Source organism: Falco punctatus (genome assembly GCF_963210335.1).
Source record: "Falco punctatus genome assembly, chromosome: 4".
In the NCBI taxonomy this organism is placed as follows: domain Eukaryota; kingdom Metazoa; phylum Chordata; class Aves; order Falconiformes; family Falconidae; genus Falco; species Falco punctatus.
The window spans coordinates 13,949,123-13,976,611 of record NC_137583.1 but is presented as its reverse complement, the minus strand read 5'-3'; the positions used below and the strand labels follow the sequence as shown (position 1 = coordinate 13,976,611).

At 44.3% G+C, this 27,489-nt stretch overlaps 1 protein-coding gene across 1 annotated transcript; it reads left to right on the top strand.

Moving 5' to 3' along the window:
• The first annotated feature begins 17 nt into the window (after positions 1-17).
• Positions 18-26,067, top strand: IHO1 (interactor of HORMAD1 1). The gene is made up of 7 exons (XM_080385706.1): positions 18-4,111; positions 11,453-11,612; positions 12,978-13,135; positions 15,000-15,048; positions 15,725-15,812; positions 23,869-23,972; positions 24,743-26,067. The coding sequence occupies exons 1-7, from the start codon at positions 4,056-4,058 to the stop codon at positions 26,060-26,062; spliced, it is 1,935 nt and encodes a 644-aa protein (XP_080241832.1). The 5' UTR covers positions 18-4,055; the 3' UTR covers positions 26,063-26,067.
• The last annotated feature ends 1,422 nt before the right edge of the window (positions 26,068-27,489 follow it).

The window sequence follows — 27,489 nt, the reverse complement described above, 5'->3', positions numbered from 1 at the left end:
CCCTCCTTTTGGAGAGGGAGAGCTGAGCAGCGGCTGCCCTGCCTCAGCACGGCCTTGCTCCTGCTTGGCCCCTCCTGTGGGCACAGGGATTGCAGGGGCAGGGGAAGGCAGCAACAGGAGAGGTGCTTTGCTGGGTTGCAAGAGAGGGCAGGGAATGCAAGGGCTGCCAGGACGTTGAGAAATAAGATGAGATGCCTAACGATGCTGAGGCTTCCTGGGCCCCATCCAGCACCACAGCCCTGCCTCAAAGGATGGAGTGTGGCTGGTGCCGAGGAGTGCCCAATCCGGCTGTGTCCAGCTCCCCCAGGCAGGAGCACTGCATCTCCTGCTTACTGGTGCTGGGAAGAGAAGGTAAGCTCTGTACCTGTGGTGTCTGCAGGTGGCATTTAGGGATGCACAGTGCGACCAGTGGGAGGGTGACCCCCCAATTTCCTGGTGCTGTTTGCTCACCTGAGCCTCATTTGTCTTGGCTCCATGCAGAGTCATGCACCCCAAAGCAGAGAGCGACAGTAGCAGATGCAGGCGAGGGATTTGATTTTTCACTGATACAATGTTAGAAGGATCTCACAGGTCCAGGTAAATATCAAGCACGGATGCCTGACCTTTTGGAGGAGACAGCTGGCATGATCCTTGGGTGGGTAGCAGGGCCAGAGAGATGGGAGGACAAATCCCCATAAGAGTATGGCAGCATGCAGCACACCACTGGGCCCAGGCTGCGCCGTCTGCCATGGGCATCGTGGTGTGGGGAAAGTTGGGAATTATTCAGAAAAGAGGATTTGCAAGATGTTTTCAGTGCCGTTACCTCATCACCTCTGCTGCCCACCTGGCACAGTGACTGTGGGATCTGTCCCAACATGCCACATGGCCATTTGCCTGCATTTTGGGAGGAACATCCTGGGATACCTGGGCTAGTGCTACCTCGGCTGAAGCCATCCCTGCATCTGCCTCTGGAGTTGCCATAGAAACCACCGCTGTGCCAGAGCTGGCAACAGGGAGCCCCAAATTAGTGATTGAGCTGTACCTCGGCTGCTGGGGGGGATGCGCTGGCAGCTGGAGAGGGTCAGCGGCTCACACTCCATGGGGGGGCGGACAGAGGGACCCCCTCCTCTGAGCACAATGTGGCTCCAGCCTTCTTCTATGAATATTGCAGCAGCACCCTATTTTCACAGCGCTCCCTGCACCTGTGCTCAGCCCCAGTGGGCTTTTCCTTTCCGGGCTTCTGGGCAGTGACAGGTCCCTCAGTGCCACCTCAGTACCTCTCCCCAGCCTGTCAGCCCATTCCAGAAGCCACTGAGGCACATAATAACTTCACTCTCACCAAAACATTAGTCATGGGGGACCCTAAATCACAGAGCTGTTTTGGAAACACAGACCTGATTAATAAGCTTTTCCCACAGGAGCATCGAATGGATGGGATAAATCAGATGGTGAGTCACTGGCAAATTGACATTCCTGCATACCAGCTTCAGTTTTCGCTGCTGCTGACGTGGCACCTGGTGCTGCTTTTTCCAAATTTAAGGTGATGCTGGCTGCATGAGCTGGGAGATGCTGGAGCGGGAAGCTGTGGGTCGGAAGCCCCTTGCTGCTGTGGTGTTTCCAGCAGTGGGGCTGACGGTCCCTGCCTCACAAGGGGTTTGCCCCTTTCCCAGTAGCATCTTGACTCGTGCATGTGATTGCCTGACACATTGACCTGCCGCAGCACCATTTGGCTTGGCTCTTCCACCCAAGGCAAACAGAAATCCATGACCTCTCCTGAGAGCGTGGATTTCTCATTCTTTTCCATCCCTGCTTTTGGGCACAGGACCAAGATCCCATCCCAGTGAGGGGAAGAGAGCAGCCAGGATGATGGCAAAAGACATCTCGGGCTGGATGGAGAGCTCTGCAGGCAAAGGGATAATGGTTCTGACCACCCTTGGAGAGTGACAAGCTATTAAGTGAAGAGTTCCCCTGAGTTTCTAATGAAATGCACTATGAAGAAAAAAAAATTGAGGGACGTATCAAATATATTGCTGTCTATCTCCTGGCAGCTTCTGCTAATTTTTACTAAATGAAAGGCTTCCAGTATCTGGCCACACTCCCTAATGCTAGAAGCACAGTCTGTTACTTCAGATAGAAGGAGAGCTATAAGCCAGTGCCTGGCAACGTGGCTAATCTCCCGGGAGCGTGTTATGGATGGGGGAGATTGGAACTGGAGGTAGCTGTCAGACCTATAATTAAAAAAATGTATTTCTTTATGGAAATTTCTTTCCGTTGTCAGGAGATATGGAAATTTAAAAAAATCTCATTTATCATATTTCACAAACTTTGTAGACGCTCAAACCAGGAAGCTTCAGCCACACCGGAAATAGGAATAGCTCTGTATAGTAACCTAAAATAACATCCCAAGCCTTCTTGCTGGTGTGCAAAGCACCAGGAAATCCTTTCCTGAGGGCAGCAGAAGTGCTGTAAATGGGCACAGGGCTCTACAGTCTCTTCTGAGGGGAGTTCTGGGCCAACTTTCCAATTACAAGCAATAAACCGATGGAAAATCACCATTTATGATGCAGGGCTGTATAGGACCCAGACACACAGCAAGGCTCTTGGCAGCAGCGCCATGCACCAGGCTGTGCAATGGGGCTGTAGGCAGCTCAGGAGCAGAACAAGGCTTTTATTTACTCAACAAGCGCAATAAACATTAATGTTCCCGTCAGCACAGCTCTCTGGAGGAAGGTTTGCCTTCCAGCCCATGGCTGCCTCAGAGACCCCAGCCATTACCCCATCCCTGAAGCAGGAACATGTTTCAGGCTGCGATTCCCTACTCCGGTCCTAGAAAATCAACCTGTTAGAGGCTCATCATGCAGCTGAGAGTTAATAAGCCACCGTGATAAATCTGAGCTATTTATTCCAGCCCTAGTGCTGTAGTGACAAGCAAAAACAATGCAGCAAAGTCGCTCCAGTGTTTTTTATGGGTAAAAGTCCAGAATTTTATTTTATTTTTTTAAATGAAAGCTTTATTTCTGGGGGATTGGATTAGGAAACCAGTTATATACATCAAGAAAGCCATTATTTTGACACTTCTGAGCTCCAGGCTGCCTTTAATACTAAAGCCAAAAGAGCATAAAGGGGAATGTGAGTAGTTCCCCTAATCTATCCGTGGATTTATACCAGCCTCATTTCTACAGTGATTTAGTGCTTACAGAGTATCTTCAGATCCAGCAACCAAACATTTTAGCTAGTATTGAAATTGTTTTGAACTAAAAGAGAAAAAAACCAGGCTAGTAAGCGTGCCCATTTTCCATTCCTAAAGACAGAGGATGTGGAAGCACAAGGAAAAAATTCCAGTAAAACCATATTTGAGAATCTTTCTCCAGGGAGTGTTTAGATGACCGGTTATTTTTGTCATACCCATTTGTCAATGGGTAAAATTAAATTGTTCTGCATTTCTGCAAGAGGTATTTACACAGGAGGGACCACACAGCTTCTGGACACAAAGTAGATGGCAACCGTGCTCCCATGGGAGCAGGCTTGGGGGCACGAGGCTCCGAGCCTGGCCTAGCCCCCTGCCCCGTGGCAGCCCCTCTGCCCCGGGGATCCCACCTGGGGGTCCAGCTGCTCCCCAGCAGGCTCTGCCTGGGTGGCCTGGGGTGGATCGGAGCTGGGCCTGGTCCTGGGATCCACAGCCCCAGGGTGAGATCCAAGGCCTCCCCAGCCCCAGGAGGCCCCCAGGGACCCCCAGGCTGCCCCCAGGGATCCCCAGGCTGCTGTGAGGCCTGGCAGCGCAGGGAGGCCTGGTGGGCAGTGGCACCCCAGGCTTGTGGAGAGCCACCAGGCCCAGCCCTGGGGCAGCCGTATCGGCCTGTAGGGCCGTGCCCCCCAGGGTCTCCCCACAGCCAGGGGGCACAGGGGGATGCTCCCTCAAAGTGGGGCTCGTCCATCTGTCCCCATTCTCCCCTCCCTGCAGGCAGTGTAGTGGCATGGCTGCTGCTGGGGAGGACACACAGGAGCAGAGGCTGAGCGTTCCGGGGCCACGGTGAGGGCCAGGAGCTGCCAGCGAGGGTGCCAGCTGTGAAAAAAACATGAATTTTAACGTCTGGAATATCAAGGAGATGTTGAGCACACCGACAGCTGCCGGGTGAGCTTGGGGCATGGGATGGGGATATTGTATAACACATTAAACATTTCAGGTGTTTGATAGTGATGGGGCAAAACACATCTAGAATTGACCTATGTTTAATTATGGTGTGGTTATTTAGCCTGTGGCATGATCCTGTTTGTGCCTGCATTGCTCCCAGCCTTCCAGGCACCAGCAGAGATCCACCGCTGCTGGGAATTTAGAAACCAGCATCACCTGAAAGCTGTTCTCTGGTTTATTCAGGGTTTATTTGGGGCAGTCCTGTGGCCTATCTGCCTCTAATTAGGTAAGTTAAATGTTCCCTCTCCCCTTGTGCAGAGGGTAGATAAAATGAATTGTGATTTGCAATATGGTTACATGTTATGTAACTCTAAAATTATTCCATATCCTGCATTTATATGCATGGCTTAATTTTTTCCTGGCAGAAGCCAAAGAGCAGCTAGAACTCCCCACATCTATAATACATAGCAAAACAACAAATGTTACTTGGATATAAACATCTGGAGAGCAAAGACGTAAGACAGGCTGCATGTTTTACAGCAGAGCATCGCCTTTTGCATCACAAGGCTAAAAAAGACGGTGAGATGTATCCCTTGCTTGACTCTGGAGAAGCTAGTTGACGAATTTGGTCCTCTGAGCCTCTGTTAGTTAAATAACCCACTTACATAACTATCTGTTGTTCAAATTCACAGCTTTAGTCATACTGTCTCTTTGGCCTGGTATTGCCACAATGATGGATGATAATGAAAACATAATAGTAGTTTCCTTGCCCATTGTAAAAATACTTGTCATATATATATATGAATTAATTGAATTTTGCACAGATGCAGGGGTCAAAGGGGAGCCAGTTCAGGGAAACACATGTTTATATCTGTCAAGATTTTGTCTTTATAAATATGCATTGCATAATTCTATTGTCTTCCCTGGTACCTGCAGTTTTCTCTCTCTTTTTGTGATTTTTTTTCCCCGCAATTTTGTTTTCAACAAGTTGGTTCTAAGTAATTTGAAAACCTGTGACTTACTTTTTGGTCAGAGACTGAACAAGGGAAATTTAGAGAATATATTTAAAAACACATAATATTATATATAATAATATATTTTTATATTTTAATATTATATATAAAATAATATATCTATAAAAAATATATATTCATGCAATAGGAAAGGAACTGAATGGAAAAGGTACAGGTGCCTGTTTGGAAAGGGATCACTTGAATTCCTTCCTCCTCCAAAGTATCCTGTCAGCTACAAAGCCTTCCCTTTTAACTCATTTATTAAAGCAGGAAGGAAACAGACAAGATTTTAACACCCACTCCTCAGCATTCCAGATTTTTTGCAAGTGAGTTTGAAAGGGTCAAATAGGGCATAAAACCTTACAGAAAATGCAGCTGGGTCTTGAGGAGTTCAGAAGGGGGAGAAGATTCACAGGAGGAGAATTAACTTTTTCTAAACAAACAAACAAACAAGTTACTCATAGGAGCGTGTGTGTGTGTATTTGTAATAGGGGGAAAAGGTGTTGATTACTTTTCCCTGGCTCACCTCAGTTACTAGAAACCTTTCTCACCACAGTAGGGTATGCTGTACAATCCCCAGAGTACTGTCTTTCAGGGAACTTTAAAAACGAAACATAAAATCAGCATATAATCTAGCCTGGGTATGAATCACACTGTGAGTTCTTTGCAAGTTTGAGTCAGGGTGTTACTTCTGAGAGCAGCTGCCACCACCGTGTCCCTAGGAAATGCAGAGCTCCAGTGATGCAGTACCCTCATGGCAGCGGTTCTGCACAAGCCCCAGATTGCTCTGGGTGTTATTTGTTACCTATCTCTCAGGCACACATGTGCTTCTCTGTAACCGCTAGCAGCCTGAGTAGGGTGGGGGAACCAAAGTCCCTGGTTTTGTGTATAAATATTGACATAACAGAGATCCTAGAAATCCCTTCCTAGTAGAGGGAAGATTATAGTTGCCCACTGTAATATCAGGGTGCCAGTTATTTAAGAAGATGGGAGGGGGTCATGCAGATAGAATGACAACTATACGGTGGAGGAAGCTTAGTCTCAGTTTAAGTCTATTGAAAAACGACAAAATATTTGTCGACTGACATGACAGGCCTCATTAAGGAAAGTGCTGTGTTAGAGGTGCGTTGCTGCCTGCCCAGCCAGAGGGGCTGGCGAAGAAAGATCGCAGAGAGTGTGAGAACAGCAGCTGCAAAAGCCGTGAAGCTTCTTCAATCAGCCTTTTATCGACTGGATAAGCGTCACTGGGACGTGATGCTGAAAGCACATTTTCAGGCACAATAAATACCTGCCTCTGCCAGGAGAATCCTGCGGGAAGAGACGCGTCTTACCTTGGCCCTGAGCTAAGCACAAGATCCCTGTGCAGGGTATTAACTCTTGTAGTGCAACCACGAGAGTGACAGTAGTGAACTGTAGTCAACATCACTGCAGGAGCAACAGAAGCCAAAAAATCCACTACTGTTTAATTTCAAAAAAGACACTGATGTAGTAATAAGGAAGCTCATTAGAAAGAAATTAAACTGGACAGCTAAAAGGGTTAAATGCTTGCCTGAGGCCTAGAGGTTACTTAGACTTTATGCTGAAGCTCAGAACAAGTGCACACCAGCTATCAGATCAGACACGAGAAGGACTAGTACTGAACTGGCATGGCAAAGAAGACTACTGAAAATGAAAAGGTATCCTTCAAGAAATAAAAGACAATAAAAAAATAGAAACCAATATATTATGATTTGAAATGGAAGTTATGAGAATTTTCTTGTTCCATGAGAAAAGCAGTAACTTGCTAAAGGCATAAAAGGTGCTAAATACCTACTTCCAAAGACATCAAAAGCAAAAAGCCCGCCAGAGAGCATGTAAGGCCAATATATGATGAAAATATTAGAGGCATTCAAAAGGGATGCTGTAAATTAAGGCCTGCTTGGGCCACTGCTCTCTATGGCTTATTTCTGCTGTTGAGAAAAAAACTTCCAAATGTAATAACCTCATTCAATCCATTATCTCATGAAATTCCATCCCACATAGCAGGGCCACATATTTTGAAGTTTCATTAAGGTCCCAGAATAAGCAGAAAATGAAGGAGACAGCCAGGACAAAGACCAGGAGAGCAGCTGTAAAAATCCCAAGCCTTGGAGGAATGAGAAACCAGGGCTGTAAGTACAGGCTTCAAACTCAGGGGGTGGGCGGGGGGGGGGGAATGGATGTGACACGGGCTGACGACAAAACAACCCTGTCTCCAGATGTCTAATTCTTAATATGGTCAGGGATACAGCTTGTGTAAGTAAACAGGTCTGCTCCATGGAAATCCCAATCTCCTCCTAAGGAAAAGGCCCTGTGAGCCCTTGCAACCAGCAGCTGGCCCAGGACAAAGGGCTAACACGGTTTCCAAGGTGAGGAATGTCTGGGCAGTATTCAGTCACAGCCAAATGAATAATGGAGTGGCCCACAGAAAGTGAAAATGACCTTGAGGAATTGAAACAAGACCAGAAGGACTTCCAGCCTAAAATCTGGAAACTGGAGGCAGCATTTGAGCTGAATAACCAAGAGGAATTTTGTGGTCGTTTAATGCATTAAGGCCAGTGTCTGTAGAAATTCCTTTTAGGATATGGCACAAATGATCTGCAGCAAGCAGGTCATGCCATTCCAGAGGACAGAAAGCAGAATAATAATTTTATGCTGTGGCCATTCCCCGTGAAGAGATGGCAAATGGCTGGAAGCTGCAATAGCAGCTTAAACTCCTTGATTTAAACTCTTCCAGGCCCCTGGATGCTGAAGTTCCTCTGCACCCAAAGCCAGTGCTGATCCTTACTCATTTGCTGAACACAGTGGCAGGCAGCAAGTAGTGATGACAAGAGCAGCATAGCAGAGATAGGGACAGTTCCTACAGATCCAGACCAAAGCCAGGAGGAAGAGCAGGTGAACCGCAGCTCCGAGAATTTCAATCAGATTTGTTGTGGTGCAGCCCTGCTCACTAAATAAGGAGGAGCAGAAAGGGCTGGGAGATTTTCTGGAGGGGAATCAGGACAAGAGGAACCTTATGGCGTTGATCCTACTCAAGATTACTACCAGGAGAAAAAAGTCTCTTTGGGAAAGAGGCTTCACCACACTTCGAAGAAATGTGTCAGGAAGGCATAAGTGAGCTTCACCCACAGTGCTTGGGGAGAAGAAGGATGTTGGTGCAGGTTCAGTGGGGGTGGCAGAACCAAATAAAATCACTTAGAGCAGCACCACGGATAAAGACAACTCAGTTTGCTTTTCCAAATGACTCTTAAACCTTGGTGTTGGTGTGTAAGGATGGATCCAAACAACAAAGTAAAAATAACTGATTTTATAAAGACCAATAAGGCCTATGAGAATTTATAGTTATGAATTTTTAGCTTATCAATGCCCCTAGAAACATCTAGGAGACACAAGAAGAAGGTGTTCATCACATGCTGTGTTTCTCTTGCATTGTTGACAGCTGTTTGGGGGCAAGGCAGAACCTTTGAAAGACAGGTGAACATTTGCATATGGTTGTGCTAAAATGTTTGGAAGTGGAAGTCAGAACTTAGAAATGTGAAAGAAGCTCCCAAAAGTTCTAACTTCTCCTGTGGAGGGGGAATTCCCACTGACACAGGGAAACTGAGACAGTGAAGAACTAGCTGACTCCCCAGATATGCAGAGCACTGCAGTTTTTTTAGATCATGTTCTTATTACAGAAAGGGTTGGAGCTGCCAATATTGCAATGCCTTGCATAAAGTTATGAGGGAAAAAGAAACTATTCTATTGGTCAGAAGAGGATGATGTAGCATTTTTTGGAGCTGACCAGAACTTTTCTTATATAGTTAAAGCTGGTTTTGCTTTGGACGTGTATGCTAGTGCCAATACCATGGGAACATTACAGGCACAAATGCATGAGCAACTTGAGGAATGGTTCGTGTTAGCAGAAAGCTACAAGTTCTCCTGAGGTAAACTATTGCATCACCTAGGAGGGACTTCTAACTGGGATTAAATGTTTCCTCGCTGTTTATAAGGAAGGGTTTATATTTAGGATGGAGCATGCATCCCTGCAGCTCAGGCATCCTGAAGGGAATGGTCAGGTGGTTAGAAGAGCTGTGATTGCCTGATCATAGATCTGATCATAGATCTGATCATGGTTGTCTGGCTTAGGCCAAGTGTAGCCAGGCTGATGTCTTGCCCAGATGGTCTTGTTAGTAAATTAATTGCCGTCAGTGTTAAGCAAGGAAGAAAGAAATCCATTGCTCAGGGGAATGAATGTATTCAAAAGAGACATCTGTTTCATCTCCTAATTTGCAGAAGTGCCATCATTCCTAAACCAACCACCAAGGTAGTGGACTTAAGACAGAAAAATTAGGCTCCAGAGCAGCTGACAGCTGTCTTTGGTTGTAGTGTCAGTGTAGAGTGAACCTGGGAAGTCACTTGATTCATAAAGTCTTCCCAGCTCAATAGTCCTCAAAATACTGGTCATAAAATTCTTCGTTAGAGGAATCATGTACTTCAGGCATTAAATAATGAGAAAATGAGGAGGTTGTGGGATGTGATATTCACCAGTTGTACTAGACACTTTCAAAGGGGGGTTGACAAGACAGTAAAGCACTTAAGGATTATAAAAACTCTTCCTTAAAAAAAAGAGGGATTTTTTTCAGCTAGAAGACAGGAGGATTTAGAAAAACTGGTGCAGGAGATGTGATACTCACATTGCAAGAAAGGGTCCTGCCTGTGTGGCGTGATGGCAGTCCATGTGCTCACATCTCTCCCTGATGTGTTGGCTGTAGATTTAGAAAATTTATTTTTTTTTTACAAAGCTTAGCTGAGATGGAAACAAGAAGCTGTGCTAGTAAAAATTGGGTTCAGATTTCTTTCTTATTAGATTTGGGATCCAGAGATAGATCAAGGGAGAAGTTTTGAATACAGACAGATGTATCAGACTTTTTGAGAATCCAGAAACCCATACCTCATCTATTTTTGCCTGTGGCTCTGTGTAGTTCACGAGCTTAAAGCCAAAAGTATTAATACGATATTGTCACTGACACGGCTATATAATGAAGAGGAAGACTGAGCAGTTCAAGTACTGCCACAAAATTCCTTCCCTGTTGTGTGTATGGTGTTTGGCCTTCTTCCAAAATTGGGGATTAACCAAACACGTCACTGCTAATAAATGTTGGGGTGATCATCTTTTGTTATACACATTAATTAGTCTCCTGTTCCTTCTGCTTTACTTACATGATTTGGTATGGAAGGAAAACCCTGCATAAGGGTCTTTTTCATTAATTTTGGTCTGTACTTCCCAGTTCCAAAGGCAGCAACACGTCTCTCCATTTTGGTAGCTTAAAAAAGAGCAAGAACTGAGAGTATAAAACTGGCCCAGCTTTTCTTATATTTGGACCTTGCCTAAGCACTCTGTCAGACCTTTTGGACGTAGAGCAATGGAATAGTGATCATGTGAAAAATGAAAAAAAGTCTATATCTTTGCTAGCAAAAAATTGAAGCCAGCCTCCGACACACTGAGAAGCAGTGCAGCTGTGCAGGGAAACCCTTGTCTGAGGGAAGCTGACACTGTGCCATGAGCCTAGTCCATAAAGCAGTAGAAGCCATGTCTCTCAAGAGGAATAGCATCAGAGTAACGTAGCACAAAGTCAAGGCTAACTGGAAAAGGTTTATTTGGGTGATGCTCAGGGGAAAGAACAGAACTTTTAAGTATCATGTTAATATATTTGAAGTATTTCTAACAATTCAGATCAATTTGTCCAGCCATATACCACCAATTTATTTGTTGTTCCAGCATGTCAGACTTAAAGCATCTGGAGAAAAAATGCCCAATAAACGTCAACTATCAGTCAGAAACGTTTACTCTGTTGGAACTGCCTTCCAAATAAGCAGAGCAGCATCTGAGTTACAACAGAAATTATTATCCAGAGTAGCAAAAAGGGAGAGACCCAGCACTTGTTAGGAGCAAACCCCAAGGTGTCCCTTAAACTAAGAATGACCATCAAGGCAGACAGGATGAACTGAGTTAGCTGGCCAGTCCTGGTTTTGCTCTTCTGTCTGCAGGATGTGCCAGAGAAACACCTTCACCCCTGCAAGGTGAATGCACAGCTACCACACTGTGTATGTATGCGGCAGTTTAAGATAAGCCAGTTGGCTTTGTGTAGCAAAACCACACACTGTTAAACAGTATGCAGTTAAAGGAATGGTACCCTCTGAGTGGAGAGTGGAAGTGAACATGTTGGGGTGGGCCATGCTTGAAAACTTCCAGCAAATTGTGTAGGGAATTATGTCTGGCTTTTTAATTGCTCAAGACTCATTCACAACCCACTCTGCCCTATTTCAGGCCTAATAAGTTTTCCATCCGAAGCAGTGCTTACAGCGACTACTCGAGTTTGAGTGATTCTCAGCTGCTCTTTGGCTCCCAGTTCTGCCCGGAGAATGTGCAGCTGGCAGCGGCGCCGCTGGAGCTGGGTACACAACCGGGACAGCACAACTCCCAGGATGTGAGTTTCACTCCTGTTCAGCCCTGTGCAGGCACACAGCCACCACTCAAAGTTAATGGAAAATGCTGAAATCAGGTGGTAACATTTGCAAATTTTTGTAACTGTGGAAATCAAGCTATTTTCTTGATACGTGTACATATTTACTGTGACTAGACAGAGTAGCAGCCTGGTTGGCTGAAAACCTAGTATTTATAACAGATTACTATAATTCATTATTGAGATTCTTTAATCACATTTCTTCAATTACTAAAATAATATGAAATTGTTCTCAAGCTAATGTCTTTAGACCACCTAGCTAAAGTAGAATATTACACCTATTCCTCTTTGAAAAATACTGGCTTTCTCTTCATTAGCTTGCTGCAACAATGACAGAGGTATCCAGTATGTTCTTTCATTGACTGAAAATTACCTTGCTGTATTGCTGTTATGGCAGGTGCTTGAATGATTTTGGATTAAGAACTTCTATGCACATAATCTTTCTTCTACAGTACATGGTTTCTGATGTTACCAGCCTCGCTGAAATAGTTCCTGCACTACTAACGGAGAGCAACAGATCCAAATAAAGACACCTGAGAACAAAGATTAGGAAAGAGTAGTGATGCTAGCTTGGTGACCCTAGGCTGTCCTTCAGTTGCAGGTCCCATCTGCTGTCCTCTGCATTTTGCCGAGGATCTTGTCCACTAGCTGCAGCAGCTTTTCGTCAGACACAAAAAAGGAAATTCAATCTTCATGCTGAAAGACAAAAATTTAATAGAAATTGCATTTTCTTATGTTTTAAGGAAAAGGCATTTCCATTTTGACCAGTGTCTGGAAAGTTTGTAGAATGAAGAAGGTCTTTACAGCTTTCATATTAATATTATTTTTTTTGTTCTGAAATGCATATTGAAGCATGTGGAAAACTCATCTGCAGTCTGGTGATGTTGCTAGTTGGCAGCAAAATGATGTCATCCACCAGGAAATTCAATAGGATTTTCTTTAGATTCCTGTACAGGGAGCTCCCACTGACATCTTTAACTTTTCCACAGTTCCAAGAACACTGGAATTAATTTATAGCCTCTGTGTTGAGCATACAGGAAAAAAAATCGCACACCTTACGATCACAACCAAGTGAAAATCCTCAAGATGAGAGAAAAGCCTCCATCTGGAGGAATTTGGGTTAGGTTTCAGTTCCACAGGGAGTCAATCTAACTAGGCACACTAAATGAGCCATAATCTCATGAAATTCTTAATCTCCTTGTCCAATCTAATCCGTCACATCCAATCACCCTGATCTGTCTGCAAAACACTTGGCACACACATATTTTTTTCTAATGAATGTTCTGATTATTCTTATACTTCAACATTTTTCTTTCTTTTGTGTAACAGAGTGAGCCCAGTATTTTTACCAAATACCAGACAAAACCACAGTTATTTGATGACGATACGAAAGAAAAAGGTTTGCTTAATTTTGGTGCTGGAAGAGTAAGAAGTGTCTTGGAAAAATTTGAAGTGAATAAGAACAAAATAAAGGACAAATACGATCGGTATGTAGACATCCATTGGAAATTCTTTCTGTGCTGGTGGTTATCACTTCCCACAGCTCCTTCTTCCCCTCTTGAAAGTCATGGATGATGTAGCAGCATATTTCTCCAAGAAAAGTATCTTTTCAGGTTTTAAATAACCTGTGATTGGAAAGAGTCACAGGATAAGAGAATAGGGTTTATTTGCAATGTGATTTATGTAACACACTCGGCCATAAGCCACAAGGAACAACAAAACTCTAACCTGAATTTACCTTTGTGCTTCTTTATCCATGCAGCAGGGTTTTGATCTGTGTTGATTCCCTGTGAAAGCCCATATTTCTGAAAGTTTTGTAGACTGTGTTGGGACTGATCAAAGGGACTCTAAGGACAGCCTCCACATTTAAGCCAGAGGAGGAGATTGCCAAGCATACTTGTGTGCAGTGGAAGATGCAATGATTACACCTTTATAAATCTGCATGTGTCTCTAGAATTTTACTTGTATACAAGATTTTTATTTCTTGTGTTTTTGGTAACAGACAAGTGTAATTTGTTAACGTAATTTGCATCTGCTCTTTGTCAGATGTTAAGAATTAACGTACGTGTAGGTCCTAAAGGACTTTAGGGAACAAGCTGACTGCCTGAAGCTCAAAAATGAAAGATGGCAAACTTCCCAGTGCACCTATAAATAATTCCTAGTGCTGTACATTTTGTAATGTAACATCCAAAGTGAAACACATTTTTATTAAAAGCCTTTGATCAAATCAGGCTATGTATCTCTCTTTTGCAATGGGCATTATGCTTCTGATAAGGCAAAATTTGATTCTCTAGTGCCTATTAGAAAAGAGGAGGATTTTTGTAAGTGAATTATGAGAAATGAACAAATAGTTTTAAATGTTTAGGCAGAACTCTTAATTAACCTTTATTTATTTTTAAATTAATTATGCTCCTTCCTACACTCCAGACTCACAACCAGTTAAAGACTGTTTATAGAAATAACTATATCATCTTTACAGAGATAAACGTATAATTTATCAATTTGTATCCCCCGCAAGTTTGACTAATAAAATTAATATCTTCCTTTCCATAAAACTAGAAAGATTTCAGAAGCCGTGCCTAATTCTCATAACTAGACTCTTCCTGGCCCCCACCTTTTCAGTTGTTGCAATTTGGATCACTTAATGATTGATTTAAATTCACCCAAAACTTCAGAGAGGAAATAGGTTATCACTTTGCTTAGCAACCATCCTTTTATTTCAGTTTGATAGGTTAATCATGAACATAGCCTGGTCCCCGATAAACTTGCTCAGCTTAAAAAGATGGATAACAGAAACCACAGGCGTAATCTCAGGAGAAATGGATTAGTGGTATTTGTTCTTCCTGGCTTGGGCTTTGTTGATGCTGAAGCTTTTCCCATGTTTTTCCCACAGATATTTTAGTCCAAATACAATATCATGTATCCCAGCAACTGGCACGTCACCACTGCCAAGGCTGGGTCCTTCCGGAGCAGATACTGTGGTGGTAACACCCCAGCAGCTAATGGACAGTTGTGTAAACACCAGCTAAAACTTCCCGGAGAGGCACGAATGCTAGACCAAAAATGGGAGAGTTAAAAAAACAGGAAAAAAGAAAAAATCATGTATATGATATATATGTGCATGTGTATATATTTTCTTTCTTACTCTACATAGCAGAGTCCATGCTTTCCTGAAGCAAGGTGACTTCAAAGGGTTATGTGTCCTGAAGTAAGCACACTTCTGTGCTTACATTATGCACCATGCTATGCCTTGCAGTGTTTCATGTCTCATGTTTACTGTAATCTTTTCAATGTCTGTCTACTTCAGTAACTTTCATGTCTATTTCATGCTTGGTTTTTTTTTCATTTTAGTGAGGTTTTAAGCACCTTTATTTCCAGTATCAAAGACAGGCTTCAAGGGGTAAGTTGATTCACATTCAGAGTGCAGAGTAATGAAGAATTAGAAATGCTACAGAACACTCGCCTTCTCTTATTTACTGTGCTGATATTTGAATTATTACACTGTTTGTCTTGGGCACTCAAATACTTTAAACCAACAATTGTCCATAAAAATAGATTGCATATACCATTGTCTTTGTAGACTGCCCTTAAGGTCAAGGTTTTTAGGGCCTTGCCTCACAGTCAGCAGTGGAATGTCTCTGGGTTTTGGGAACAAGAACAGGCTATAATGGCTGTCTGCAAATACTAGTTCTTTTTTCCTTCTGCCTGCAGAAAGTGGTCTGCTCTCAGGAATAAGTCAATGTGGTCTTAGTCTCTAAAGGTGAAGGTCTCTTCCCCAACACTCCTATAATTAATTCAATTAATGTTGTTATTAATGCTGTTTTACAGCTCAGTATCTCTATTTTGAAATCTGTTAAGATGTCTGCAACATTTCATAGCCTTTTGAGCCATTCCAGATCTCCTTTGGGGTTGGAATCAACAGCTGAACAAATTGTTTCAAGTGGCAGATAAATAACCATTTTCAGGCTGATCCATCCCATAAGTTGCAGTTGCTGTTCTGTGGAACGTGGGGCTGTATTTTTGCAAACAAAGAAAGAGAAATGTATTAATTTTCTCATTTACCTTTGTTTTTGCAGCTGCAGGCGTGCTTGGACAAGTTTGGAGAAATGTTTGATTCAGGAAACAAATCCATTTTGGTTCACCTAGAAACCATTTCCCAGACACGTAAGTCCTTTCTGTATTCCTGTTAACAGCAGAGGGCATAGTCCAACTGCTGAATGTCAGCATGTTGTCTCCAAGCTGGGGTGAACTAGACAAGCCAGGCCACTCACAGCTGCTCTTCATAAGGGAGAAGAGCAAATAAGACTAATCCATGGTATGGACTTGTCTATTTTTCTATTCTTACTCTGTTACATTCTCCTTTCCTCTGCTCTCTTGTACTTTGTCCAAGAACGTAGGTGTTCTGTGGTTAGATGCCAAGCACGCATAGATAAATGCACCTCTATGGTTTTGTCTTCTGCCTGGAGTATGATCATTTTTAGACTATCTGGAGCACTAATGGAATACACAGTAAAAATAACTTAGATATTTATATCCTGAGTATCCAGTTTCGGGTTTTAGGGCTTTCTCAGATTTTCATGTGTTAGTTTGAAGTCTTCCATCACTCCTCTGTGCTTGAAGTGATTATGTTTTAGATATGAGCAAAACTAGTACTGCTCATTTCTTAAGTAAGAAGCACATAGTGAAGGACACTATTGCCATTATAAAAAGGTGACCTCCCAAAAAAGCCAATAATGTAACATATTTTTGAACAGCTCTGTCTCTGAAGTGGCTAGTCTTTACTGAGGGAAAGTGCTTCAGAGAAATTGTTTCTAATTTGGCTAAGATCTGAGCCTTTGAGAGTGCATTAATTTTTAATGCTGACATGATTTTTTATCAACACCCTGTCAGGACTCTGCTCAGTGCTTGCCCTGCTCTGTGCAAGAACAAGAGGCCAGTTTCAATACATGCAAGAAATGTGAAATGAGTTGTATTTGTGGGATCAAGGCAGCAGACCTTCACAAAAGCACTGTAATCTTCACTGTGGGGTAAAATGTGGCTTCCACGAAGCACAGCTTTGACAGATACCCTTTAAGTCAACACAGCCCTCTCAGGCAAAAAGAGCGGAGTCTGGCGCATTCTGCTCGAAGCTGCAATAGCCTGTATGTTTGAAATACCAATCTTGTTATACTAAGAACACTCCCTTGATGTGCTCGGCAAGTGCTCTTGGTGGGACCTTAATGTAAGCAAGAATCTATCTGCTTTGGCCAACACAACAAGGTCCCTATTATGCATTTCCCCATCCCCTAATTACTTCAGTGCCTCAACTTGTCCACTCTCTAGCAGGACTTTGCCTGATTTCATATACCTCTTGCACAGAAATTGTTGTCATGGCACTGAAAATCAAATCTATTGTTCATGACTACCCCTCTTTATTCCATACCATTTGCTCAGCTGTACTGTTTCTTCTCCATGCCCGTTTTAAATAAATGTGCCTTGAATGAAATGAGAATCCTCCCAGAGGTGCCTGCTTCTAGATTTTCAAAGCAATTGAAAAGAAAAATTGGCACTTTCTGTAATGTATGATGCTGCAGAATGTTGACTATATAATGAAAATCATCACATGCTCCACAATGTTGTTCTTTTTATATTTCTGGGAGGTTCATCTGTCACTGGTTAATTGCTGATAAATACTGCCATTTGACTGGTATCACAGTGACGGATAATTAAGTTCCCACTAAATAAATACCTGCATTAATGCCTTAAAAACATCCCAGCTGAGGCAATTCCCTTGAAAAACTGGTATGACATTCCTGAACTTAGGTGACAAAGAGCTAAATTCAGAGCTGATAAAGCACTGAATGCCAATAGCTGATGATACAGTACCTTGCGATGTGGGTGACACGGTAGAGACACGGTAAATCATTGGCAGTGGAGAATTTCACATGTAGGAGAGGAATGCAGAAGATGAAGAGGCTCTTTTCAAGGAGAGAAGTACTACACCAGGACATTGAAACAGCTCTGAAAAAGCAAAGAAAGGTGGAACTTGAAATCAAATCAGTTTTCATTAAAAGCTTATAAGGAGTATCATAGGCTTCATTTGTAGAAGTGGGTAGCAAGCATGTTTGGCACAGCCTACATAGCCACTGGGAGAGAACAAAACAGAAAATATTTTTCAAAATATATTTCCAAACCATTTCCAAATGCTGTTGGTTTGGCATGCTCTACACAGTAAGGTAAAAAACAAAAAAAGGTCATCTTTTGAGGGTTTGTCTGTATGTGCTTTCACACAGTGGATAGAGCTGTCTGGTACTGGAGGTGAGCATTTGACTGAGCAGCTTCCGCAGAGTCACAACTGCTCTATTCCTTGTTCACACCTCTGTGTGCTGTGCACAGGGATGTAAAGAAGCAAGCAGACCCTACATCCTCAATTCTTCCACCTTGTATAGCTTTTCTGGTTGACTTGCCCATTCATCATTTGCTCTTTCTTTCTGGTTTCAGCTCCTGCAGCTAATTTCTTTTTATATTTTTCTCATTTTCATTTATATACCTGCTGCAGCACAAATAAACTAGTAGACTGCAACAAGGTTTTACCATTGGTCAGGTTCTACTGGCTGTGTTATATACCTTCCTCCAGAGGTCTGACCACACTGCTCCCCCTCCATCTGACCCCCTCTCTCACAACCCTCCGGGCTATTTAACCACTTAGCAGGAACGAGCTACAGCTGCACATCATCCACATCAATCAACCCACTGCCGCTGAGGCACGGCCACAGCTGCATGTTGTCAATGTTGACAAACCCACTGCCTTCATTCCTCTACATATACCCACACTTCTGTTGAAACTTTTTTTTTTCAATACAAATCTTGATTTTCACAGCTCAGCCCTCTCTGAACTGCTTTGCTTTTCTGGTATTTGGTAGTTCCAGCTGTGACAGCTCATAACAGCCGTATCTTTTGCACCACCTTGACTTCATTGCAAATGAGAAGCATATTCCCAGCCAGCACACCACAGGCAATACTCTGATGTTCCTGCCAGCAAGGGTGACAAAATAACAGGCAGTATGTCCCTTACAGAGGTATGAGCTGATGCAATTCTCTGACAAAATCCAGTGCCTGGTGAGAAGTCGTCAAACATGACTTGCTTCAAGTCTCCCCAGGCCTGGTAGTTGCTGGCAAGGTTTCTAGGGGATTTCACTATCTTTATAATGGTGGGATTTGAGCTTGTTTATTGTGAACAGTAAAGTCCAGACTGGGACACCCAATCCAGACTCCCTTATGTTCTGTACAGACTGAGAAGTCAAAAAGTTTAAAAGTGATAAAGGAAACACATTTCCTGTGCAGCTGCTAACTAGCTGTGCAGTGACTGGCTATGAAAGTTGTTGAGATGAGAGATATAACCAGTCTCCAGAACACCTTGGCATGGATGACGAGGAGATGTGTGGTTGTCTTGGTGAATACTGAAACCCCTCATTGTTACACTTCAGGGCTTGGGGCGCACTCTGCCATAGGGCAGGCTGAGATCAGTGGCAGCTCATCCCACAGGTGCCCGATGCAGAAGAGGACCCATGCGAAGCAGGCACAAACCTGCCAGCTGACTACTCAGGCTATGTCCGAGCAGGATGCAGCCATGACAGCCCAAATGTCTCATCTGCTGGCACAGCTCCGCTGCTGCTCAGGGAGAAAATGGAGCACTCTGCTGAGCTCCATAGCTGTCTTCCCTGCTCTTGTCTCACCAGGTTTATACCACTTCCTATTTCCCCTACGAACCTGGGCGCAGGAGAACCAACCTCCTTCCAAAGTGTTATTTAAAGCCTCTGCACTGTCAGTGCCAGTCTCAGGATGAGTTGCATAGACGATGATAGATAGGCATCAGAAGCAGTTGCTGTTTAATATTCCTAGGCTAGGAGGCTGACACTCTCTCCCTCGGCTGCTCAGACTGTAGTTTTCAGCTGTTGGGAGTGCACCTGCACCTGAGTGCAGGCTGATTCGTGGGGAACCCTCTGCAACACAGGGTGGCAGACCTACCCCAAGGTCCTACAGCCTTTTATCTCATGCCAGATTTCACATTCCATATGTTATTAATGTAAACCAGCAGCATTTGAAGACAATGGTACAGCAAACCAAGACACAAAGATGTTCCAAGTTGTAAAAGACTGCTTTGTTTAGGGTAAAATACCTTAACAGAGGCACAAGTCTGTGCATAAGCCACCCATTAACTGAGTAAAGACTTTTCCTCTATGATCAAGTCATTCAATAACTATCATCTGCTGCAGGGTTTATTCGAAAAGAACTTTCTCTGAAGCAGCCGTTCTCGATAATTTTCAAAGACAAGAGCCTGCCTAACAGGGTCCTTGATATGATCTAGTTTGACCATCTCGATGCCTGTTTTTTTAAGTCTAGGTTAATGCTCATTTTTATTTTGTTTAATACTGTTTGACAAGTCTGAACACCTTTCTGGTATGGAAACCCGAGGGAAGGAGAGTGCCCCTCCTGTGTACTGAGGGATTTTTTTCTGCAGAATACTCCTACACGTACAAATTAAATGCATTCAGAAGACTGGCTGTCAGTTGCTTGCCTGCAGCATGCTGTGCTGAGTCAAACGTATGTGCAGATCACAAGCCCAGTGGATGCAGTGCTATTTTTAGACTGAGGATACCATGTTGTAGAAGAACAGACTGACTAGGGAAATTAGAAAGTTTTAAAAATAATTCTGAACTAAAATTAAGTGTATGGAGAAGAGCAGCAAGCCAAGGTAAGCTTGCTGATGCTGGCCTTCCTATATATTCACTATGCAGAGATGGAAGGCGATGAAGTGATGTGAAAAGAATTTCCTCCTTTAGTCACTACTGCTTTCCTCCCCTTTATATAGGCTTGCAGGCCAGGAGGGCCTGGCAGGGTCCCCAAAAACCTGCTCTAAGATTGCAGGTAGCCCTGGCGTCTAACCAGCAGTCTAAAAGGCCCACTCAAACATTTGCTCCATCACAAACCCATTCTGCAAGCCACAGCTTTCCCCCGGTGATTTGTAAAAAAGTCTAAAGCTGTCAGAGCAAAAGACTAAAAGCTTAAAAACAGCAGTGAGAGAGCAGGGACAACCAAATTGCCTGCAACGGCAGAGAGCTTATTACTTGAAATACGTGCAGATAATCCTCAGAAATCAGCCACGCTCCCGTGGAGAACAAGGCAAAACCATGTAATGATGGGCATCCTGAAAAAATGGAGAAATTCCCCCCAGGCCTAGGTCTGGGAGGTGGTTTATCTCACTGCATGTGAGAAAGATGCATGGAGAAGGCAACTGCAGGGTTTCTTCTCCCAAATGGCAGCAGTGTGCACTGCTCCCAAGCATCGCTCCTTTTGAGGAAGGCAAATAAAGTTAAAGATCCAGCCTGGCGCAGGGTTCCCTGCTGCTGGGAGGCAGCTCTGGGCGAGCACCCCATCCCTCGAGTGGCAAGCCTTGCCGCACTGGAGCAGCACCTCCAGCCCCATGCCACCAGACACCTCTGGTTTGCGTGGCTGCATAAGACAAACACTTTCAATCTCCTTTCATAAGAGGAGATTATCATTTAAGCACTTAATTATCTTGTAGCTTTTCTCTGCACGTGTCCCAGTTCAGTCTCTTTATTTCCTTGCACATATAGATAGCGAGAACTGCGCACGGGCTTCCAGCCACCCTGGGGTGCACAGCAGTTCCCATCAGCCAGAGTCTGTGCACTGTCGCACACTGCACTGCCCTGTGTCACCTGTACCCCCTGGTGCTGGCATTTGCGTCTTTGTGTCACCTGCTAATTACTTCAATGCCCACTGGCTTTTGCACCCAGGTGACTACAGCAGATTTTAAGCAAGTTTGTCTCATGAACAGACCTTGAGGAGCATCTTTCAGGGCCACCTTGTCTCCTCACACCACCCCTCTCAAGAGCTGGTGTTTTCCCTTTAATTGATGCTTATCCACTTATTTTTTCTCAGCTTTTCTTCATATTACATGGCAACTTCCACTGAAAAGCTTTGTTTGAATCTATAAAAGGCCACTGCACTGCCATTGTCTAAGAAGTTGCCTTATACTAGTGTATTACAATAGTCAGGCACAATCTGCCTTTTATAAAATCTTATTCCATTTTATTCTATTTCCCTCCATGTCTTTGAATACCCTTTCCCTTAAGGTCTATTCTAAAACCTTGCATGATATGAGAGCAAAGTAGTAAGCCCATAAATGCTCAGATCTCTTTCCTTTCTTCCTTCCCAAGTGTAGGTCTTTAAAAGATCCTTTTTTCTCTCTCTTTTTTTTTTTTTTTTTTTTTTAAACAGAAACTCTTTCTGTCTGCCTCTCCCTAATAGTTTTTAACTTTTTGGCCAATTTCATCTAGAGTTTGACAGAAGTGCACAGCTCATCAAGATAATTAAGTCCCTGCAAGCTTGATGAAAACAGCTAGGCAGGAGAAGAGATCCCAAGTGCTCTGCATCCTGTGAGCACACCTCTCTGAGGTGAGAGGGGCTGCGCTGAAGAGCTAAGCACTTGGCATGCAGGAATAGCTTTAGCTGTGCTCTCAGCTCCACCAATACTGAAGTTAATCAAACACTTTGGATCTGTCACAAAAAATAATCAATTAATTAATTGCAGAGCTGTTGTAGTCAGAAGTCCAACTCAGTTGGCCTCACACGGGGCACCGGTTGTTGCAGCACAAATAAACTAGTAGGCTGCAACAAGGTTTTACCATTGGTCAGGTTCTACTGTCTGTGCTGTATCACCATCCTCCAGAGGTCTGACCACACTGCTCCCCCTCCATCTGACCCCCTCTCTCACAACCCTCCGGGCTATTTAACCACTTAGCAGGAACGAGCTACAGCTGCACATCATCCATGTCAATCAACCCACTGCCGCTGAGGCACTGCCACAGCTGCATGTTGTCAATGCTGATCAACACACTGCCTTCATTTCTCTACACAGAGCTCTTGCAGTCACTTGTTGAAATGTAGGGTTTATTCTGATTTTTCTTGGGTGCACAATGTCAGCCCAGAACTCCAGAGTTCCAGTTATTTTGGTCCATTGGCTTGGCAATGCTTTGTTTTAGCACGAGTGCTTCACATCCTGCGTTGTCCTGCGCGGCCAGCGGCCCTCCCCAGCCCCACCATCTGTACACACCTTCCTGCGCTGTTCACAAGAAAGACCAGAGATGTTTAGCAAACAGCTCTTTCTCTTCATCCTAATTTATGAATTTAGAGGAAGAAACTTATGAATTTAGAGGAACAAACATAAGACTGCTAAGGATTTTTCATCTCCACATACACAGCAAACTGTGTTCCTGTGCTGTAGTGTATTAGGCACAGCAGTGGTTCCCATAGGAATAATTGCAGCTGTACAGAGGAGCGTTGTGCTGTTGTCCAACTATATAAAATAAATCCCTATTTTCTTATCAGTTTTTCAACAAGTCTGACTAAAGTCAAGAGCATCTTGCTCCAATTTAAACCCCGCCAGGGGGTCTGTGCCCCTGCAGGACACTGCTGGGGCCCCCACTGCCTTCCAGCGTTCCAGCTGCAGCTGGCCAAGCACTGGCACAGCTGCCTGGCTCAGAGGGTTTCTGACCCCATCTTTTCCTGTGCCCAGCAAGTGGAAATTCCCATTCTTTGCATACTCCTTCATAATTTCCCACTATCCTTTCAGGCAGCTTTCCTTCAGTTACCAGCCTCCTGTGCTTTTCTGACACCTATTCTCTGGTTGCACTTCTTAGCCATTAACCTCTTGCATCTCCATCCTCTTATCAGCAATACTGTTATTCCCATCACATGTTCAAGCTCCCATTTACCATCAGCTGGTTACAGAAGAGGGTTGGTTATACTGGCATGGGTCAGCTATACTGGGGTTCCCCTCCCTTACTGGGGTTCCCCTCCCCGGCCATGCCTATTGTGCAGTTGGCAGACAGCTAAGCCTCAGCCTTCCTTGTGTTGAGCCAATGAAGTTTTGCAGTTTCACGTAACCTTTCATGTCCAGCTGCCAAGCAAACAGAGCACAGTAAACGAGGTTTGGCCTGTACGCAGCATCTTATGAATTTCAAGTGCTTGGCATTAAACATCTACCCTATTGTTCATCACTTGGGGATTGGGGAGATTTCAGCAGGCAAATCACTATGGTAGCACAGTGAAGTATTTCATGCCAAGCCATGGAGGAAGTAGCAATAGTTTTGATAGTACTTTATTCACATTTATAAATGAAAGACAAAATGTGTTTTTTATTGATTTCCCTGTTTAGTGCAAGATGCTCTTCAGAGTCACTGTGGCTTGGTGCTGAAAGCTCTGACAGATAAAAGCCAAATGGAGCAGGCAATGCTGGAGATGGAGAGGAGACTTGCAGCCGTAAGTGCAGAAATTAATCTTTTATTCTGAATCCTTGTTCTGAATTTCTCCTGCTTCTTCAAAATATTAACTGAATATTAAATTGCCTTCGAATGGTGGAATCTAAAGTAGACTGCTCCTGTTATAATGAAGGGAGAAAACATATTAAAATGCTAATTCTAGGCCAGATACTGACTGATGCTTACCCAAGCGCTGGCTAACTCTGATGAGTTGCTGGTAAGATCTGATGAAACCCTAGTCGTTGAGAGGGGAGCCCGACCATGCCCTATTGTGGCAGGCCACGATGGAGAACTGCTTCCTCATGCTGCCACATGCCTTAGTGGTGCAGTGCGTGCCTTCGAGGGGAGAGGATCTTGCAAAAATGCAGTGCCTTGACCCTTCAGCTGGATGGTTTCCTAGGGAGAGCTAAAAAAGAGGTTAAAAAAGAACAAGTGGGTATCAGAGACAAAAGAATGAACTGTCCGAGACCTCCTGGACAGGTCTGGTTTCTCCAAAGGCCCTGCTGAAGGAATTGCTTTTGACAAGGATGTGACATGCCAGCATGTGAGAAGGCAGAGCTCCTGAGAGAGGGGGCACGCTGTGGGTTAGGGGTATGCCCTAATCCCAAACCTCTCACTTTTGTTGGACAGTTTAGGAATATGTATTACACAGGGAGATAAAAACTGCTGATCTTTGGGTCAATGCCCAACTCAAAGTTTCTTGTTTGAATACTATTATTGTACTTCTTAATGTGTTGCTTACTGCTTTTGCTCTGCTTGCTGCTTCCCCAGAAAGATGTGGAGATTTTGGATGTGAAATCCAGCCTCCAGCTGCTGAAGGAGGGTCTGGAGTCACTGCCCACTCAGCTGAGGGATCAGTACCTGAAGCTGTGTGAAGAACTAGGCCTCCTGAAGCTCCCCAGCACCTTAGCTGAGCTGCACACATTCATTTCTAGTGCCAGATTCCCACCTCACATGGCAGATAACTCTTCTCAGACCTCCCCTGGCTCATGCCAGGGCTGTGTTCTGGGTGAGAACCTGCGCTGGTCATGCTGCCATGGCAGGGGGGTTTGCAGCTCCTTCGGTCAGCCTCAGCCCCCCTGCATGACAGTGGGGGAGCAGCACGGAGACTCCCCCACGAGGAACCAGGTCACTGGGGGTGGCACGTCTAAGGCTGACCTAAACACAGGTTCAGGAGAGGAAGTCAGCCCCATTGCTACAGCAGCATGTGGCAGAGAAACCACCTCTTTGCAGGAGGAGAAGCACAGCCTGGAAACACCGAGCTGTGCTAACCATCCTTGCATGTGCTGCACTAACAGTCACTTTTTGGGGTGTAGTCAGAAGAAACACTCTCCTGCACCACAGGAGGTGCCCTTACCAACTCCACTGAGGAAGGCCGTCAGGACACGCACTCAAGGATTTAAACCCACGACACCATTACAACAGAGGCAGCCTCAAGTTTGCCACCTTTCTGTACAAAAAGATATGCCTGGGCAAAGAGGCAGTAACTGGGCCACAGACCGTGAGGTGGAGAATGTGGCTGTAGGGAACAAAGTGAAACAGAGGTCAGGAAGGATCCCTTGGAATAAAGCAACGGGGAGGAAAAAAACGTGCCCTGCTATGAGAAAAGGTGAGCTCTCTCAATGTGCTGATAGTGGGCTGAAGCAAAGGAAGGCAAACAAGGTTATTGAGTTGGAAAGCTCCAGAAAAAATTGCTTTCCCAGATGCACAGTTGCTGTCAATTTAGGAAGCTCTAACCCGGTTTTTGCAGCTCCCAATCAGCAGGTCCTCAGCAGCACTCAGCCAAGGCTTACAAAGAATTTCCCACCAGCGCCATGCTCCAATAAAAGCCTGCAACAACTTGCAGACAAAAGAAAGAGAAGTTTGGAAATTAAAAAAAGAGTTAATGTTTCCAGTGTAAAAAGGAATCTCTTGGATTCCTCTCCCCAGGAGAATGTGTTTTCCCTATGTAACACAGCAGGTGAAAAACAGATGAGCTGCTTCAGTCTCCGAAGACCGGCAAGCACCAAGAAACCATGTCCTGTCAACATGCTGGCTCAGCAGAACACAGCCTGCTGCTCTTTAGTTTTTGACAGCGATTATTCCGATTGAAGGGGTTTGTTTCATGTTCAGAGTCCTCAGCACAGGCTTGGCCATCTCAGTCACAGTTTATTCCTCTAGGCATGTTACCTGCTTAGCCAACAGACGAGGCTCATGCCTGGATGCTTATTGCCCACCTTGATATATTGTAAGGGACTATGTGGGATCTGAGGGGAAGCTCTCCCCTAGCTTGGCAAGCTGGTGGAATCAGTATTACTTTACCTCCCTGCTCCCAGCAGACATGCCATGGGCTCCAATTGCTGTCGTATTTACGCAGCAGAGAAGTACCTGCAGAGCCTGCTGAGATGTTCACTGGGGAGGAGAGGGCTGGCAGAGCATGGACAAGCAGCTCAATCAGATTTAGCACTGAGACCTACTTGAAACTTTTCAAGTAGATAGGTGTAATAATGCCTCTGTGGCCAGAGGCTTTACTCTGTTTCTCACTCATTGTCTCTGTGTTGGTTTACATGTCTAAAAGTTCAGCTATTTAGCTCTCTAGGCAGTAGTACTGCTGTCCTGGTTGATTTCGATAAGGTTCAGATTTGTCCCAGGAGGTTTTTTGTGAGCTGTGGACAGGGACAAGTTTAGCTGAGGAAAACCAAATCCCAGCACTTCAGGTTCATCCACTATTGCATTTCTCCTTTCAGGATTAAATTTCTTAGTTTCAGAAATTTCAGGCAATTACTTCATATCATCTGCTTTGTTTGTCTCTTGTAACACTTGGCTAATCAAGGAATTCTCCAATGTACAGTTTTCAAGGGCAGTGGTTCTCAAACAGAAGCCAAAAGACGTGATGGTCAAATTTAGCAGATGAAGTCACTGATGGATAGTTCTTGTCCTTTAGAAACCTGCATCTCTCTAGTGAGGAGTCACTCCAAAGTTTTCAAGTCAGAAAGGACCAGCCTGCTCACCTAACCTGGTGTATACAGCCAGGAGATTGTTGGGCAACCCCCATTCCCACAGAGCAACTCTTTCCAGGGTACCCAGCTGTGTCTATCAGCAGCTTCCACTGTTTCAGATTATTTGTATCATGTTTGATTTTGGATCTGAGATGTTAGTGGCAAAAGCAGCATTTCAGTGTTGACAAAACAGGTCTCTTGCCACAAACCCAACCAGTCCAGTTTGTTGTCCTGAGGGGGAAGACTGGGATCCCCTTTTCCTGGCTTTAATAAACTCGTTGTGTCTTCACCAAAGTCCAGTGTCTTCATATTTTTTTTTTCAGGAGAGGCAAGATCCTGTTCAGCAGGTGAGCAGGTGGCTGCTTTTGGGCTGTTTAACTCCCCTGGATCACGGAACTAGGAGGATTTATTTTTACAGCTTCTCTCTCATGTGTAAGGAAGGAAAGTGCTGCCCTTCCAGTTTAACATTGGTTCACTGACATCAATTAGCAAGGAGAAGGCAGCGGGAACAGGTATGGGGAGCCCCCAGTGCCTTGAGGA

Bases quoted from the DNA above. Each gene is read 5' to 3' on its own strand.
- IHO1 (XM_080385706.1), top strand. From the start codon at position 4,056: ATGAATTTTAACGTCTGGAATATCAAGGAGATGTTGAGCACACCGACA. The intron at 13,136-14,999 runs GTATGTAGACAT...TTTTCATTTTAG, and splicing joins ATAAAGGACAAATACGATCG to TGAGGTTTTAAGCACCTTTA. The intron at 15,813-23,868 runs GTAAGTCCTTTC...TTCCCTGTTTAG, and splicing joins AGAAACCATTTCCCAGACAC to TGCAAGATGCTCTTCAGAGT.